We start from the raw sequence: 16,285 nt of genomic DNA, 5'->3' as shown, positions 1-16,285 counted from the left end.
ACTGTAGGCCACATAAACAATGTGTCTACTGGGGATGTGTCCCAAACCACAAACACACTATTCACTGTACACTGTAGGCCACATAAACAATGTGTCTACTGGGGATGTGTCCCAAACCACAAACACACTATTCACTGTACACTGTAGGCCACATAAACAATACATCTACTGGGGATGTGTCCCAAACCACAAACACACTATTCACTGTACACTGTAGGCCACATAAACAATGTGTCTACTGGGGATGTGTCCCAAACCACAAACACACTATTCACTGTACACTGTAGGCCACATAAACAATGTGTCTACTGGGGATGTGTCCCAAACCACAAACACACTATTCACTGTACACTGTAGGCCACATAAACAATGTGTCTACTGGGGATGTGTCCCAAACCACAAACACACTATTCACTGTACACTGTAGGCCACATAAACAATGTGTCTACTGGGGATGTGTCCCAAACCACAAACACACTATTCACTGTACACTGTAGGCCACATAAACAATGTGTCTACTGGGGATGTGTCCCAAACCACAAACACACTATTCACTGTACACTGTAGGCCACATAAACAATACATCTACTGGGGATGTGTCCCAAACCACAAACACACTATTCACTGTACACTGTAGGCCACATAAACAATACATCTACTGGGGATGTGTCCCAAACCACAAACACACTATTCACTGTACACTGTAGGCCACATAAACAATGTGTCTACTGGGGATGTGTCCCAAACCACAAACACACTATTCACTGTACACTGTAGGCCACATAAACAATGTGTCTACTGGGGATGTGTCCCAAACCACAAACACACTATTCACTGTACACTGTAGGCCACATAAACAATGTGTCTACTGGGGATGCGTCCCAAACCACAAACACACTATTCACTGTACACTGTAGGCCACATAAACAATACGTCTACTGGGGATGTGTCCCAAACCACAAACACACTATTCACTGTACACTGTAGGCCACATAAACAATGTGTCTACTGGGGATGTGTCCCAAACCACAAACACACTATTCACTGTACACTGTAGGCCACATAAACAATGTGTCTACTGGGGATGCGTCCCAAACCACAAACACACTATTCACTGTACACTGTAGGCCACATAAACAATACGTCTACTGGGGATGTGTCCCAAACCACAAACACACTATTCACTGTACACTGTAGGCCACCTAAACAATGTGTCTACTGGGGATGTGTCCCAAACCACAAACACACTATTCACTGTACACTGTAGGCCACATCAACAATGTGTCTACTGGGGATGTGTCCCAAACCACAAACACACTATTCACTGTACACTGTAGGCCACATAAACAATACGTCTACTGGGGATGTGTCCCAAACCACAAACACACTATTCACTGTACACTGTAGGCCACATAAACAATGTGTCTACTGGGGATGTGTCCCAAACCACAAACACACTATTCACTGTAGGCCACATAAACAATGTGTCTACTGGGGATGTGTCCCAAACCACAAACACACTATTCACTGTACACTGTAGGCCACATCAACAATGTGTCTACTGGGGATGTGTCCCAAACCACAAACACACTATTCACTGTACACTGTAGGCCACATCAACAATGTGTCTACTGGGGATGTGTCCCAAACCACAAACACACTATTCACTGTACACTGTAGACCACATAAACAATGTGTCTACTGGGGATGTGTCCCAAACCACAAACACACTATTCACTGTACACTGTAGGCCACATAAACAATGTGTCTACTGGGGATGTGTCCCAAACCACAAACACACTATTCACTGTACACTGTAGGCCACATAAACAATGTGTCTACTGGGGATGTGTCCCAAACCACAAACACACTATTCACTGTACACTGTAGGCCACATAAACAATCTCAGGATGCTGTATTTAGTGCAGCCAGAATCGGAGCTCTTATTTAAAATGAAGTAATCATTATACATAAGTTTTATTGTGATTCGATTTAGGACAGAGCCTTAAAATAGCCACTGGTCTGCTAACAGAATCTAATATTTAGGATGAGGCTGAACCGGTTGAGCTGTTTATTCAAACTCTCAAATTAATTTGCAACTCTACCTCTGAACACACACACTGGACTCACAATGGGGGATTAACGTGCACTCAAACAAGGAAGTGTCTCTAAGACAAGCTCAAAGTTCAGACACGAGAGATTCCTGGATACACACACACACACACACACACATTTTTTGTTGCAGTAACTACAGCTTTAAACGCTCCATTTAGACTGATGAGTGTTTGAGTGTTTGCTGTGTGTTTTTCATTACTGGATGGTGGATCTCGTGCGCTTCCGATGGAGCTGACGGAATTAAACAGAGCAGGTAGGATTGTTTTTTATCACTTGTTCAACACGAGTTAAAGCTTTTTAAATTCCTTAAAGCTAGACATGATCTGATTGGTTGTTCTATTTCTCCTTGCATACTTCTTCTTTAGTTGTGTTTTGAGGCTTGCGCATGAGGGTTTTAGGGTGAATTATTACCCTCTATAGTGCACTAGATGTCTCTTAGGGTTTACAACTTAGATGGCTTCACTGCGTAGGATGCTTTGTTCTAGTTTCTATGGAGTCTGATCACTATAACATATAGATATTCAACTGGAATTGAAAAGTTTTAAAAAAGAAGATGTCAGATTTTTACATGAATCTCAATTCTGCTTAAAATAACAATACAGTGCTTCAAAACAAGTGTACCTGATCACCGTTTTCCCCCTGCCCTGTTCCCCCAGACTATACCAGCAGCCACTACGGCTCCCTAAGAGCCCGAAAAGCTCCCTTCAGCGAAGTGAACGAGGGTGCAGTGCATTTCGACTGGAGCTCCCGTCCCGTGGAGGACGACCGCGAGGATGAAAATTCCCACCAAACCCAAAATCTCAAAGAGCTGCCGCTTCACATGGGGCTGAAGAAAGCGATACGGTGCGATATGTCTTCTTTATTATGTTTAAACAAAAAACAACGTAGCAGCCAATCAGACGTCAGTCCTCTGTGTGTCCCTCAGGCAGGTGCAGCAGATGCGTGTCCCTGTTGTGTCCAGTTGGGGTTCATGGCGTTTCCGTCACTCTAAGTCCTTTCAGCGGTTTCGTGATGACCTGGCAAGCGTGTTATCTTTACTCGAGCTCTGGAGGAAGTCCATGCACCAGATTGGAGGTATAAAAAAAATTGTTTGTTTGATTTGTTCTGGGAATTGTTCTGTGATTTTTTTTTTCTTTTCCTCAAAACAGGACACTTTGGAGGAGGAGTCCAGTCCTATTTCCTGTTCTTGAGATTCCTTGTTATATTGAACTTCCTGTCCTTTCTGTTGATGGCTGGTTTTGTCATCATACCCAGTATCGTTTTCCACTCCAGCAACTCCAGCGGTCAATCCCTCGTTCCCTCGGTCAACCTTTCAGGTGTTTATTTATTTATTTTAATATCCATTATGTCCGCTCTGTTTGGTTTAATACCTTTGATTTGTTACAAAAGGTCATCAGCCCTATAGCTTCACCTGTACTGTGTTTATACTCTGTTATTTCTCTCTTTCCTCATCTGCCTCGTTAAGTCCATGCCTTAGTTTCCTGGCTCCATGCCTTGAATCCTGTTACAGATTTTCCCCAAGCCACGATACCCCATCACTGTGAAGCACGGTGGTGGTAACATCATGTGCTGGAACTGATATTCCAGTTGGTAGACAGGACATACACATCGAACTGACCACACAACCTCCTGCTGAAGCACCAGTCTCCGCTCTCTGACTCCGAATTGTGTAAGATCTCTCTTTTTCTGCTGCAGGTGTGGACGTGTGTCTGCGTTATGACGTTCAGCTTCCGCCTCTCACCGTTTACTACACCTACTTCCTGGATTTGCTCTCAGGAATGGTACGACAAATACAGCCTTCGATTTTAGTGCCTGTCATGTAAATCCACATTTTTTTTAAAAAAAATTCCAATGTCCTGGAAACGTGTTGTGTTGTGTAGCTAAATGGACCGTTTTACTGCTCACGATATCTGACTGGACTATGAACTCTAATACTAACCTAATAGTAATAAACCAGAGGATCAATCAGACAGGACATGACCCCTGGTGTTACTTTACGTAACAGCGATCAGTTTTTATGTAAGTGATTTATTTACCGTTAAAGCAGTCGCAAAATAGTTCCGGCTCTTTCTATAATACAGTATGTTGCCGTTTCTATGGTGATAACTGGGACGTGTAATGGAAATGGATGCCTCACATAAATGGAGGGAAAAAGGGTGTAATTGTTGATATGGCGAAGTTTTGGGCATGCTTTTCCTCTTCCTCTTCCAGGGCTTTATGGAGTACTCGTACATGTTCTATGGATTTTATAACAACACCGAGGTCACAAGCAATGGCTTTTCCTACAACATTCCGCTGGCCTACCTTCTCACCGCCGCTTTCTACTTCCTGTTTTGCCTGTTATGCATCGTGGTTCGGTAAGCACCCCGATATCTGTTAAAACTTCGGCATTTTGTGCGCATGCTACAAACGAAAGCCTTCAATCTGTCCGACAGGATGGGCGGAGTGGCACGGGTTGTCATGGCGATGGATGGAGGACGCTTAGGAGGGTACAGCGTGCTCATCTTCACCGGGTGGGATCACGGCCTTCAGGATAAGAGAGCCGTTAAAGTGAAGCACAACAACCTGCGTTATCAATTACAGGTGAACGTCACTTCCTGTTCAGGGAGACACACCCATAAACATGGATGAATACTCAGAGCTGCTCTGATTTTCCATATATGGATTGGATGCTCTAGTGCACTACTTCTCCTTTTTGGAACAGATCCTTATAATATTTAGCCACAAAGTGGCATGGAATAGTGTGCAAGTGTGTGTGTGTTCCATTACTTTCATTACTTCCTGGAGCATTACTTCCTGATTATTTGTGTAGCCAGAAGTCAAGCCACTATTTATGTTCAACCATTTAATGTTGCTTAAGTTCCTTATCTCTCTTTCTCTCTCTCTCTCTCGCTCTCCCTCTCTTTTCTGTCAGGTGGATCTGGAGGAGGAGAGGATTAAGAGGAAGGCCGAGTCTCTCACTCTCTCACAAGCACTCTTGCTTTATTCCCTTCGAATTTTCCTAAACCTCATCATTCTGGCGATGATAGTGGGTGCTTTCTTTGCCATCAGTTACGCAACCCAATACAGTCAGGTAAATCAGAGCTAGCTTTAGACGCTACTGGAAGTCACGTTTCACGACAAATCCAACTTTCAGCTCCATCCAATGGGGAGCGGGTGCGGATTTAAGTGGGCTAATCGATCACATTAGCATGACTGAACAATTATGAGTGCTCACTTGTAAAATATCGCCCACTCGCTGGCTTTTCTGATTTTCAGAGAGAAGTGCTAAAAGAGGCGTTAGCATGCCTTTAGCATTGAACACAGTGAATTCACTGATCACAGTGATAGCCATAATAATATGAAAAAGATCAATTCTTAATCAACTCCAGAATTATCGCCCAATGAGAAGCAACTCATGATGGTTTCTTGCTCCTTTCTTTTCAGTCTGAACAACGGGAAGGCTTCGTGGGATTGCTGCTGGAGTATCTACCCTCCATGGTTATAACAGCCAGTAATTTTGTCGTTCCTTTTCTGTGTGACCAGATCGCTAATCTGGAGAAATATTCGCCTAGTGTCACTGTGATCCTCGCCCTGCTGCGGTTAGACACACACACACACACACACACACAAAAACATGCAAATCTAAAAAGTCAGCTTCTCAACGTTTTCAGCTTTTGTAATGAAGAGGAAGCTGAAGAACGTTGCTAAAAATCCAATGCTAGCATGTTACACATTACCGCTTAGGTTGCTGGGTTAGTTAAAAGTAACCATGTAAACAACAACTGGCCTAACAATATTACAGCTAACTATGTAATATGTATATAAACACCCCCCCCCCTCTGTTCAGGGCTGTCTTCCTGCGGTTAGTGAGTTTAGCTGTACTCTTCATCACTCTGTGGCAAAAGATCACATGTAAGGGGATCACTAGTGCAAGGAACTGTTCACCCTGCAGCTACAACTACTCACAGTATCAGGTAAACAACAACAACAAGTCAGGTAAACAACAACAACAACAGGAATGGATAGAGAATAAATATATAACGTATGCACTGTACATATAGGCTTAGGTAGCGAACAAGATAATTATCAATAAACTCCTGTGGTAATTTTAGCTGGTAATGACATCTTGTAGTAACCTTAGCTAGCTAGTAATAACATCCTGTGGTAACTTTAGCAGGTTAGCAAACTATTAATAACATCCTGTGGTAACTTTAGCAGGTTAGCTAACTATTAATAACATCCTGTGATAACTTTAGTATGTTAGCTAACTATTAATAACATCCTGTGATAACTTTAGTATGTTAGCTAACTATTAATAACATCCTGTGGTAACTTTAGTATGTTAGCTAACTATTAATAACATCCTGTGATAACTTTAGTATGTTAGCTAACTATTAATAACATCCTGTGGTAACTTTAGTATGTTAGCTAACTATTAATAACATCCTGTGGTAACTTTAGTATGTTAGCTAACTATTAATAACATCCTGTGGTAACTTTAGTATGTTAGCTAACTATTAATAACATCCTGTGGTAACTTTAGTATGTTAGCTAACTATTAATAACATCCTGTGGTAACTTTAGTATGTTAGCTAACTATTAATAACATCCTGTGATAACTTTAGTATGTTAGCTAACTATTAATAACATCCTGTGATAACTTTAGTATGTTAGCTAACTATTAATAACATCCTGTGATAACTTTAGTATGTTAGCTAACTATTAATAACATCCTGTGATAACTTTAGTATGTTAGCTAACTATTAATAACATCCTGTGGTAACTTTAGTATGTTAGCTAACTATTAATAACATCCTGTGATAACTTTAGCTGGTAACGACTCGCTGTGGTGACTTTAGCTAATAATAACATAATGTTCTAACTTAAAATCCTGTGGTAACTTTAGCTGCTAACAGCACCCTCTGGTAACCATAGTAAACAATTAACATTATGTGGTAATTTATGCTAGCTAGTAATAAAAATCGTGTGGTAATTTTAGCTAGTTATAGTATCCTGTGGTAACTTTAGCTAGCTAGTGATTAGTTCATGTGGAAAGTTTAGCTGGTAACATCCTCTGGTAACCTTAGTAAATAATAACAGCATGTGTAACTTATACTAGCTAGTAATAACATTCTGTAGTGACTTTAGCTAGTAATAACATCCTGTAGTGACTTTAGCTAGTAATAACATCCTGTAGTGACTTTAGCTAGTAATAACATCCTGTAGTGACTTTAGCTAGTAATAACATCCTGTAGTGACTTTAGCTAGTAATAACATCCTGTAGTGACTTTAGCTAGTAATAACATCCTGTAGTGACTTTAGCTAGTAATAACATCCTGTAGTGACTTTAGCTAGTAATAACATCCTGTAGTGACTTTAGCTAGTAATAACATCCTGTAGTGACTTTAGCTAGTAATAACATCCTGTATTAAATTTAGCTAGTAATAACATCCTGTAGTGACTTTAGCTAGTAATAACATCCTGTAGTGACTTTAGCTAGTAATAACATCCTGTATTAAATTTAGCTAGTAATAACATCCTGTAGTGACTTTAGCTAGTAATAACATCCTGTAGTGACTTTAGCTAGTAATAACATCCTGTAGTGACTTTAGCTAGTAATAACATCCTGTAGTGACTTTAGCTAGTAATAACATCCTGTAGTGACTTTAGCTAGTAATAACATCCTGTAGTGACTTTAGCTAGTAATAACATCCTGTAGTGACTTTAGCTAGTAATAACATCCTGTAGTGACTTTAGCTAGTAATAACATCCTGTAGTGACTTTAGCTAGTAATAACATCCTGTAGTGACTTTAGCTAGTAATAACATCCTGTATTAAATTTAGCTAGTAATAACATCCTGTAGTGACTTTAGCTAGTAATAACATCCTGTAGTGACTTTAGCTAGTAATAACATCCTGTAGTGACTTTAGCTAGTAATAACATCCTGTAGTGACTTTAGCTAGTAATAACATCCTGTAGTGACTTTAGCTAGTAATAACATCCTGTATTAAATTTAGCTAGTAATAACATCCTGTAGTGACTTTAGCTAGTAATAACATCCTGTAGTGACTTTAGCTAGTAATAACATCCTGTAGTGACTTTAGCTAGTAATAACATCCTGTATTAAATTTAGCTAGTAATAACATCCTGTAGTGACTTTAGCTAGTAATAACATCCTGTAGTGACTTTAGCTAGTAATAACATCCTGTATTAAATTTAGCTAGTAATAACATCCTGTAGTGACTTTAGCTAGTAATAACATCCTGTAGTGACTTTAGCTAGTAATAACATCCTGTAGTGACTTTAGCTAGTAATAACATCCTGTAGTGACTTTAGCTAGTAATAACATCCTGTAGTGACTTTAGCTAGTAATAACATCCTGTATTAAATTTAGCTAGTAATAACATCCTGTAGTGACTTTAGCTAGTAATAACATCCTGTAGTGACTTTAGCTAGTAATAACATCCTGTAGTGACTTTAGCTAGTAATAACATCCTGTAGTGACTTTAGCTAGTAATAACATCCTGTAGTGACTTTAGCTAGTAATAACATCCTGTAGTGACTTTAGCTAGTAATAACATCCTGTAGTGACTTTAGCTAGTAATAACATCCTGTAGTGACTTTAGCTAGTAATAACATCCTGTAGTGACTTTAGCTAGTAATAACATCCTGTATTAAATTTAGCTAGTAATAACATCCTGTAGTGACTTTAGCTAGTAATAACATCCTGTAGTGACTTTAGCTAGTAATAACATCCTGTAGTGACTTTAGCTAGTAATAACATCCTGTAGTGACTTTAGCTAGTAATAACATCCTGTAGTGACTTTAGCTAGTAATAACATCCTGTAGTGACTTTAGCTAGTAATAACATCCTGTATTAAATTTAGCTAGTAATAACATCCTGTAGTGACTTTAGCTAGTAATAACATCCTGTAGTGACTTTAGCTAGTAATAACATCCTGTATTAAATTTAGCTAGTAATAACATCCTGTAGTGACTTTAGCTAGTAATAACATCCTGTATTAAATTTAGCTAGTAATAACATCCTGTAGTGACTTTAGCTAGTAATAACATCCTGTAGTGACTTTAGCTAGTAATAACATCCTGTATTAAATTTAGCTAGTAATAACATCCTGTAGTGACTTTAGCTAGTAATAACATCCTGTAGTGACTTTAGCTAGTAATAACATCCTGTAGTGACTTTAGCTAGTAATAACATCCTGTAGTGACTTTAGCTAGTAATAACATCCTGTAGTGACTTTAGCTAGTAATAACATCCTGTAGTGACTTTAGCTAGTAATAACATCCTGTATTAAATTTAGCTAGTAATAACATCCTGTAGTGACTTTAGCTAGTAATAACATCCTGTATTAAATTTAGCTAGTAATAACATCCTGTAGTGACTTTAGCTAGTAATAACATCCTGTAGTGACTTTAGCTAGTAATAACATCCAACGTTGCAGTGTGACACATTTTCCTTATTTTCTTCCCTCACACACACACACACACACACACACACACAGTGCTGGGAGACCCGTGTTGGACAGGAAATGTACAAGCTGACGCTGTTTGACTTTCTCATTACAATTGCGGTGATGGTCCTGGTGGAGTTTCCTCGCAGGTTAGTCTCTCTGTTTCTTTTATTCCTTTCTCTGTATCTGTCTATCAGTTATAACAACTCGAAATATATATATTATGAAGTGAACAGAGGATTTAGTTGTGTGTGTGTGTGTGTGTGTTATAGGCTGGTCGTGGATCACTGCTCGTGTAAGCTTGCTCAGTGGGTGGGTCGTCAGGAGTTCGTTGTTGCTTCGAACGTCTTGGCGCTCGTTTACGCTCAGACAGTGGTGTGGAGCGGTGCTCTGTTCTGTCCCATGCTGCCGCTCATCAACACCATCAAGTTCTTCATCATATTCTACTGCAAAAAGGTATCCTTATTAATAGTATTAATAGTAGTCAAGATTCATGACGGCTTTTATTGTTATTTCAGCCATATATATTATCTATATTAGATACTATCTATGTATCTATCTGTGTGCTTGGCTCCCTCGTTTTCCCCTCCAGGTCACTCTATTCCAGAACTGTCGTCCGGCGGTGAGGACATTTCGCTCCACCAGCTCCAACTTCTTCATCTTCCTGGTTCTTCTGTTCGGTTGGGTGCTATCCAGTGTGGTGCTCATTTACAGCATAGCTAAGTGAGTCCACACACACACACACACACACACACACACATATATATATTTTTAATAGAAATCTAGGTAATTTTTAAAAAATTTTTTTTTATTGTTTTCTTCTCTGCAGTATTCATCCGTCCTACGGCTGCGGTCCGTTCCGTTTCTCCTCCTCCATGTGGGATGTCGTTCCAGGTTCCTTCCATTCACTGTCCAACACCACACAGGAGTTTCTGCTGTATATCGGCTCACAGGCTTTCTCCATCCCGCTCTTCATCTTATCGTGGTTAGTCATCTGTCTGTCTGAAGAGTTTTATTCCTTTTATTCCACAAAAATACCACACATCACACTTTTTTCCATTTGTTGATGTGTGGACCATTCTCCATGCAAGACCCTCCGAATTAGTTGTGAGGATAGAAACGATCAGAAACGATGAGTATCTGTGTGAGAAGACCAACATAGATGGTTTTCCATCCAAAGAGAACCAACATAAATCACACACACAAAATAATGGCACCCTCTACACTACTGTAATGTATACGGTATTATCATATGTAAATTTCCCTTTGGGATGAATAAAGTATCTATCTATCTATCTATCTATCTATCTATCTATCTATCTATCTATCTATCTATCTATCTATCTATCTATCTATCTATCTATCAGTCATCATAAATCATTAATTTATCTATCTATCTATCTATCTATCTATCTATCTATCTATCTATCTATCTATCTATCTATCTATCTATCTATCTATCAGTCATCATAAATCATTAATTTATCTATCTATCTATCTATCTATCTATCTATCTATCTATCTATCTATCTATCTATCTATCTATCTATCTATCTATCTATCTATCTTTTCAAATCTTCTTCTACAAAGATATTTGTACCCCAGCATCGGAATAGAGGAAGTGCACTAGATGCACTTAAATAGACAGTCACTCAGGAGGGAAATCCATTAATAATGCAGAATGAAAGCCTAACAGAGCTGAGTTAAATTTCTAATTAAGAGGTGAGAAATTTGTTTAATGACCCATGAAATGACACAATAAGAACATATGAATCAGACTGCACTGATAATTAGGAGCTTATCCATACACTGTATATGTAAACTACGCCCTGTGCTCTTCTGCAGTGTGCTGATGTGTTACGTAGCTGCATTGGCATCGGTTTACGGGAAAACCATTAATCTGCTGAAGAAACAACACAAACTGGTGAGTGCCTTCTGCTGCCTGTCACTGACTGGCTGTATATACGTTGTGTGTAAATGTTCGGTCATAACATATAAATCCTGTCTGCTTTCTCACACACTTTCTCTCTATCCACACAGGAGGGACGAGATAAACAGTTCCTGGTTAAACAGATCAAAGAGCAGAATGCAAAGGTTTCTAGAAACGAACAACACGGAACAAGAGGAGCAAGTGGTCCTGTGCCAAGATGGGGAGAAAACTACAATCCTGCATTCGAGCCAGATGAAGAACCGGCGATGTCAGCTAGGGATTTTAGGAATGGTGGCTTTTATGACACTCGTGACACTTGACGTCCATATCATAACTTAATGACGGTGATTCAAAATGGAGTCATAAAAGACATTCTTATTGTTTCCCCTTCACATGAATGTGTTTACTTTGCTTCATGCCTCGCTGACAAAATTTACTATGAATATAAAGTTTGTATGTGAAGTAGGATACGCCACAAATGGAAATATTTGTGACTTCTGTGTGATATTCCATAACTACACTGCTACTCTAAGGGAGGGCTTGTTATACCATGTGCTGTAATATAATGTAAAAAAAAAATATATATATATATATATATTCTATGAAGTTAGTTGCAGTCATTTTTTTTGGAATATTATTTGTTTGAATCATCCGTGCAAAGGAAACTCGCGGGCTGATCTTGGGCGCCACCTTGTGGTTATCACTGGTCTTTCCACTTCGCCCTGCGTAAATGTTTACGTGATGACGTTGCCACGTCACGCACGGCTACTTCCGTTGTTTACTTGTCGCTTGTTTCGGAAGACTTGATTGTTTATTATTATTATTATTTAATATATTCACATGGGTAAGCTATTTTTTGGGGAAATCATTTATTCACAGAAAACTTCTTCAAAACAGACTTCAGATTAATCCGGGCGACGAAATTCGAATGCAGTTTTCGACGCTAGCTAACGTCAGCTAGCGACATAGCTAGCTATTTAGCCGATTACCGTTTTAGATTAGCCTCTTTCGGCTTGCCTTTCCCGAATTAAAGCGCGTATATTCGGCTTCCTGTTCTTGTATTTTATTTGTTTTTCTATATCAAAGATTTATCTTTCTTTAAAAAATGAATATTTTGCCGAAAAAGAGTTGGCACGTCCGCAATAAGGACAACATCGCGCGCGTGCGTCGAGACGAACAGCGCGCGGCCGAGGAGGAGGACGAGGTGCGGCGGCGCGCAGAGCGCGCGGAGCAAGAGGTAACCATAGCAACCGCATCACCTCGCTAGAATGTCATTCAGATATAACACATATATTTTATTTATTTATTATTATTTATTTATTTACTACTAATTTTGTAGTAGAAAAACATTTATAATTTTAACATAACACTTAATATTTTATATACTGACTTTTTATGTTATATATGTTAATTCAGTTGTTGTTTTAGAAGATTTTTGTTTACATTTTTATTAAATAGTATTATGTAGATGTGAAAATGTTTATGTAATTTTTAAGTGTGAAATAAAGTCCATCTAAGCGTAAAAATGTTTATCAAACATCATTATCAAGTCGTTGTCTTATTATTATTTTTATTATTATATTTTATTATATTATATTATTATATTTTATTTTATTATTATTCTGATGCTGTGTGTTTTATTGTCTATTTTTTCCTTTCCGTGTTTTCCCTAAAGGCTCGGACAGAGTATCTGCGGAGGAAATCCCGTGCGGCGCTCGAGCACACAGCAGGACCGAGGGACGAGGTAGAGACGAGCGGAGAGACTGGCGCGTCCGAGCATCTCAACCTGTTTCCTCTGGAGGACTCATCAGAGAAGAAGGGCAACACTGAGTACCTCCGTGAGAAGAAAGAGGAAAAAGTGCGTGAGACGAACATAACCCACGACTCCATTACACCCACTACACTGCTTTAATGCATACGGTATAGCTATAATTTTCTTCTACAAAGTGATAAGAATGAGCTACAGTGAGGAAATGGAGTGATGTAGACACAGTTTAGAGCCAGTAACTGTGCCCCAGCATCTAGTGCACTTCCCTTCGGTTGAGTCCCCTAAATCGATGTGTAGTAGTTGAGTCACGCAGCATAGAAATCCATTAATAATGCTGAATAAAAGCTTGAATTTCGATTAGAACGGCGCTGAGTTGAACGTCTGTCTAATTAAAAGAGGTGAATAATTTGTTTAATGACCCATGAAATGACACAATAAGCACATTTGAATCAGATTGCACTGATAATTAGGATCTTTGCGCATGTCCTGCCTATTAAACAACAACACACACACACACACACTATCTTGAGGCTGATTAACTCCTCGTCTTTCGCTTGTTGATTAGGAGAAACAGGAGCGTGCGATTGGTCTGTTGGTGTCTCTTGGCCCCACCCCTGGCACAGACGCCACACCCTGGTATCTGAAGGAGAGAGAGAGAGACAAAGAGAGACAGAAGGAGCGAGAGAGACAAGACAAGGGCAAAAGGAAAAGAATCAGTGAGGAGGAGAGAGAGAAGAAAGACAAGAAGTTAAAGGTACTGTGAATCCTAATAATAATAATAATATGTAATATTGACAGTGTTTCCTGTAAGCATGCTGTGTAAGTGGGAAGTCTGTCTTTTCTCACGGCTGTGTAGGACAATCTGGACCCTATGAAGGACATCAAGAAAGCTCTGGCGGTGAAAGACAGGAAGGAGAAGAAGCACAAGAAGAAGGAGAAGAGAGATAAAGGGGAGAAGACGGGTGCAGCGAGGTGAGGAGACTCCTCTAGTGTTTCAGTATCAGAGTATTCCTTTAACAGACCGGATGAATGGACAGACAGATAGAAGGATGGACCGGACAGGCAGTTGGATGGATGATAGAGAGGTAGACAGATAGATGACAGGTGGATATATAGTTGATTGATTCATTCATTCATACATTAACAGACAGGTGAATGGATAGACGACACATAGTGGATGGCTGGATGGATGGATGGATGGATGGATGGATAGATAGATAGATAGATAGATAGATAGATAGATAGATATTCAGATAAATAGATAGACAGATATTTGGATATATATATTCAGATAGATAGATAGATAGATAGATAGATAGATAGGTAGATAGACAGACAGGTGGATAGATATTCAGATAGAGAGACAGACAGACAGGCGGATAGACAAACAGGCGGGCATATATATGAGTGGACAGATAGATAGATAGCTAATGATGGATAGATAATAGACACATATGGACAGATGGGTATATAGATATATAGGAGGATGGATGGATGGATAGATAAATAGACAAACAGACGGATGAATGTTTGGATAAAAAGATAGACAGATGAACGAGAGACACACACAATCAAACACACACACAGATAGACAAAAGCAGAAGAAAAAGTGAAGTGTTGCCATTTGAGCCCTGAGCAAAAAATAAATGAATCTGTTGTCCGCTGTTCAGCTCGAGAGAGGAACTGCGGGCAGAGCGACTGAGGAGGGAAGCGGAGGAGAGGAGGCGTGCTCAGGCCCTGCTGGACCAGAGGAACGGAGTGGGAGGAGCCAAGGATGGACAGAAGGAACCTGAGGAGAGAGAAAGAGCATACAACAGTGCTTTCTTTCCTGAACTGGCACGCAAGCGGCGGAGAAGAGACAGAGACATCGTACAGGAATTCCTGCATTCCAACTCCTAGACTCTACTGTTTCATTCAGACTGAAGCTCTGCCTTCATTTCAACACAGTGTGACATCACTGATGTGATGATGTCATCAAAATAAGTGCATTTCCATCCACAGGCGATCACAGTGACACATGAACACACATGTTGCACATGGTATAATTTAACCCACATACACACACATACACACACACTGCATCCATGCCCCTGTATCTCAGTGTGTTTATATGAGCAGGTATATAAAATCTCTGTAAAGATCATTACTGATATTATGTCCTTATTGAGTGTTGATACAGTACCAAAATAAAATTTCAGCTTCCTACAAAATAATGAATGCAGTTAAAGTCATGGCATTATCTGTTTTATTTAGGAATTAGAATCCCCAAAGATAACACTGGTGTATATATACACTGATCAGGCATAACATAATGACCACCTGCCTAATATTGTGTTGGTCTCCCTTCTGCTTCCAAAACAGGGAATACCGTTACCATGAAAGAGTGTACATGCTCTGCGACAATGCTTAGTGGGGTGGTACGTGTCAAAGTAACATCCAAATGGATGGCAGAACCAAAGGTTTCCCAGCAGAACATTACCAAAAGCATGACACTGCCTCCGCCGGCTCGCCTTCTTCCCATAGTGCATCCTGGTGCCGTGTGTTCCCCAGGTAAGAGACGCACACGCACCCAGCCATCCAGGTGATGTAAAAGAAAACGTGATTCATCAGACAAGGACACCTCCTTCCATTGCTCCGTGATCCAGTTCTGATGCTTATGTGCCCATTGTTGGCACTGGTCAGCATGGGCACCCTGACTGGTCTGCAGCTATGTAGCCTCATATGCCACAAACTGTGATACACTGTGTATTCTAACCCCTTTCTATCAGAACCAGCATTAACTTCTTCAGCAGTTTGAGCAACAGTAGCTCGTCTGTTGGATCGGATCACACGGGCCAGCCTTCTCTCCCCACGTGCATCAATGAGCCTTGACCGCCCATGACCCTGTCGCCGGTTCACCACTGTTCCTTCCTTGGACCACTTTTGATAGATACTGACCACTGCAGACCGGGAACACACCACAAGAGCTGCAGTTTTGGAGATGCTCTGATCCAGTGGTCTAGCCATCACAATTTGGC

At 40.0% G+C, this 16,285-nt stretch overlaps 2 protein-coding genes across 2 annotated transcripts; both read left to right on the top strand.

The window, feature by feature from the left end:
• The first annotated feature begins 2,149 nt into the window (after positions 1 to 2,149).
• Positions 2,150 to 12,113, top strand: tmc4 (transmembrane channel-like 4). The gene is made up of 16 exons (XM_058401150.1): positions 2,150 to 2,368; positions 2,772 to 2,958; positions 3,041 to 3,189; positions 3,264 to 3,431; positions 3,811 to 3,896; positions 4,327 to 4,472; positions 4,551 to 4,698; positions 5,030 to 5,188; positions 5,542 to 5,696; positions 5,945 to 6,071; positions 9,622 to 9,719; positions 9,843 to 10,026; positions 10,163 to 10,293; positions 10,400 to 10,555; positions 11,416 to 11,494; positions 11,611 to 12,113. Exons 1-16 carry the CDS (start codon positions 2,341 to 2,343, stop codon positions 11,818 to 11,820), a joined length of 2,211 nt encoding a protein of 736 aa, XP_058257133.1. The 5' UTR covers positions 2,150 to 2,340; the 3' UTR covers positions 11,821 to 12,113.
• Positions 12,114 to 12,277: 164 nt separating this feature from the next.
• Positions 12,278 to 15,411, top strand: leng1 (leukocyte receptor cluster (LRC) member 1). Its single transcript, XM_058401176.1, has 5 exons — positions 12,278 to 12,737; positions 13,176 to 13,358; positions 13,834 to 14,022; positions 14,125 to 14,240; positions 14,939 to 15,411. Exons 1-5 carry the CDS (start codon positions 12,606 to 12,608, stop codon positions 15,165 to 15,167), a joined length of 849 nt encoding a protein of 282 aa, XP_058257159.1. The 5' UTR covers positions 12,278 to 12,605; the 3' UTR covers positions 15,168 to 15,411.
• The last annotated feature ends 874 nt before the right edge of the window (positions 15,412 to 16,285 follow it).

This window comes from Hemibagrus wyckioides, linkage group LG01 (assembly GCF_019097595.1).
Source record: "Hemibagrus wyckioides isolate EC202008001 linkage group LG01, SWU_Hwy_1.0, whole genome shotgun sequence".
NCBI classification, from domain to species: domain Eukaryota; kingdom Metazoa; phylum Chordata; class Actinopteri; order Siluriformes; family Bagridae; genus Hemibagrus; species Hemibagrus wyckioides.
Note: the sequence above shows the minus strand (reverse complement) of the source record. Positions and strands in the feature narration are given on the sequence as shown.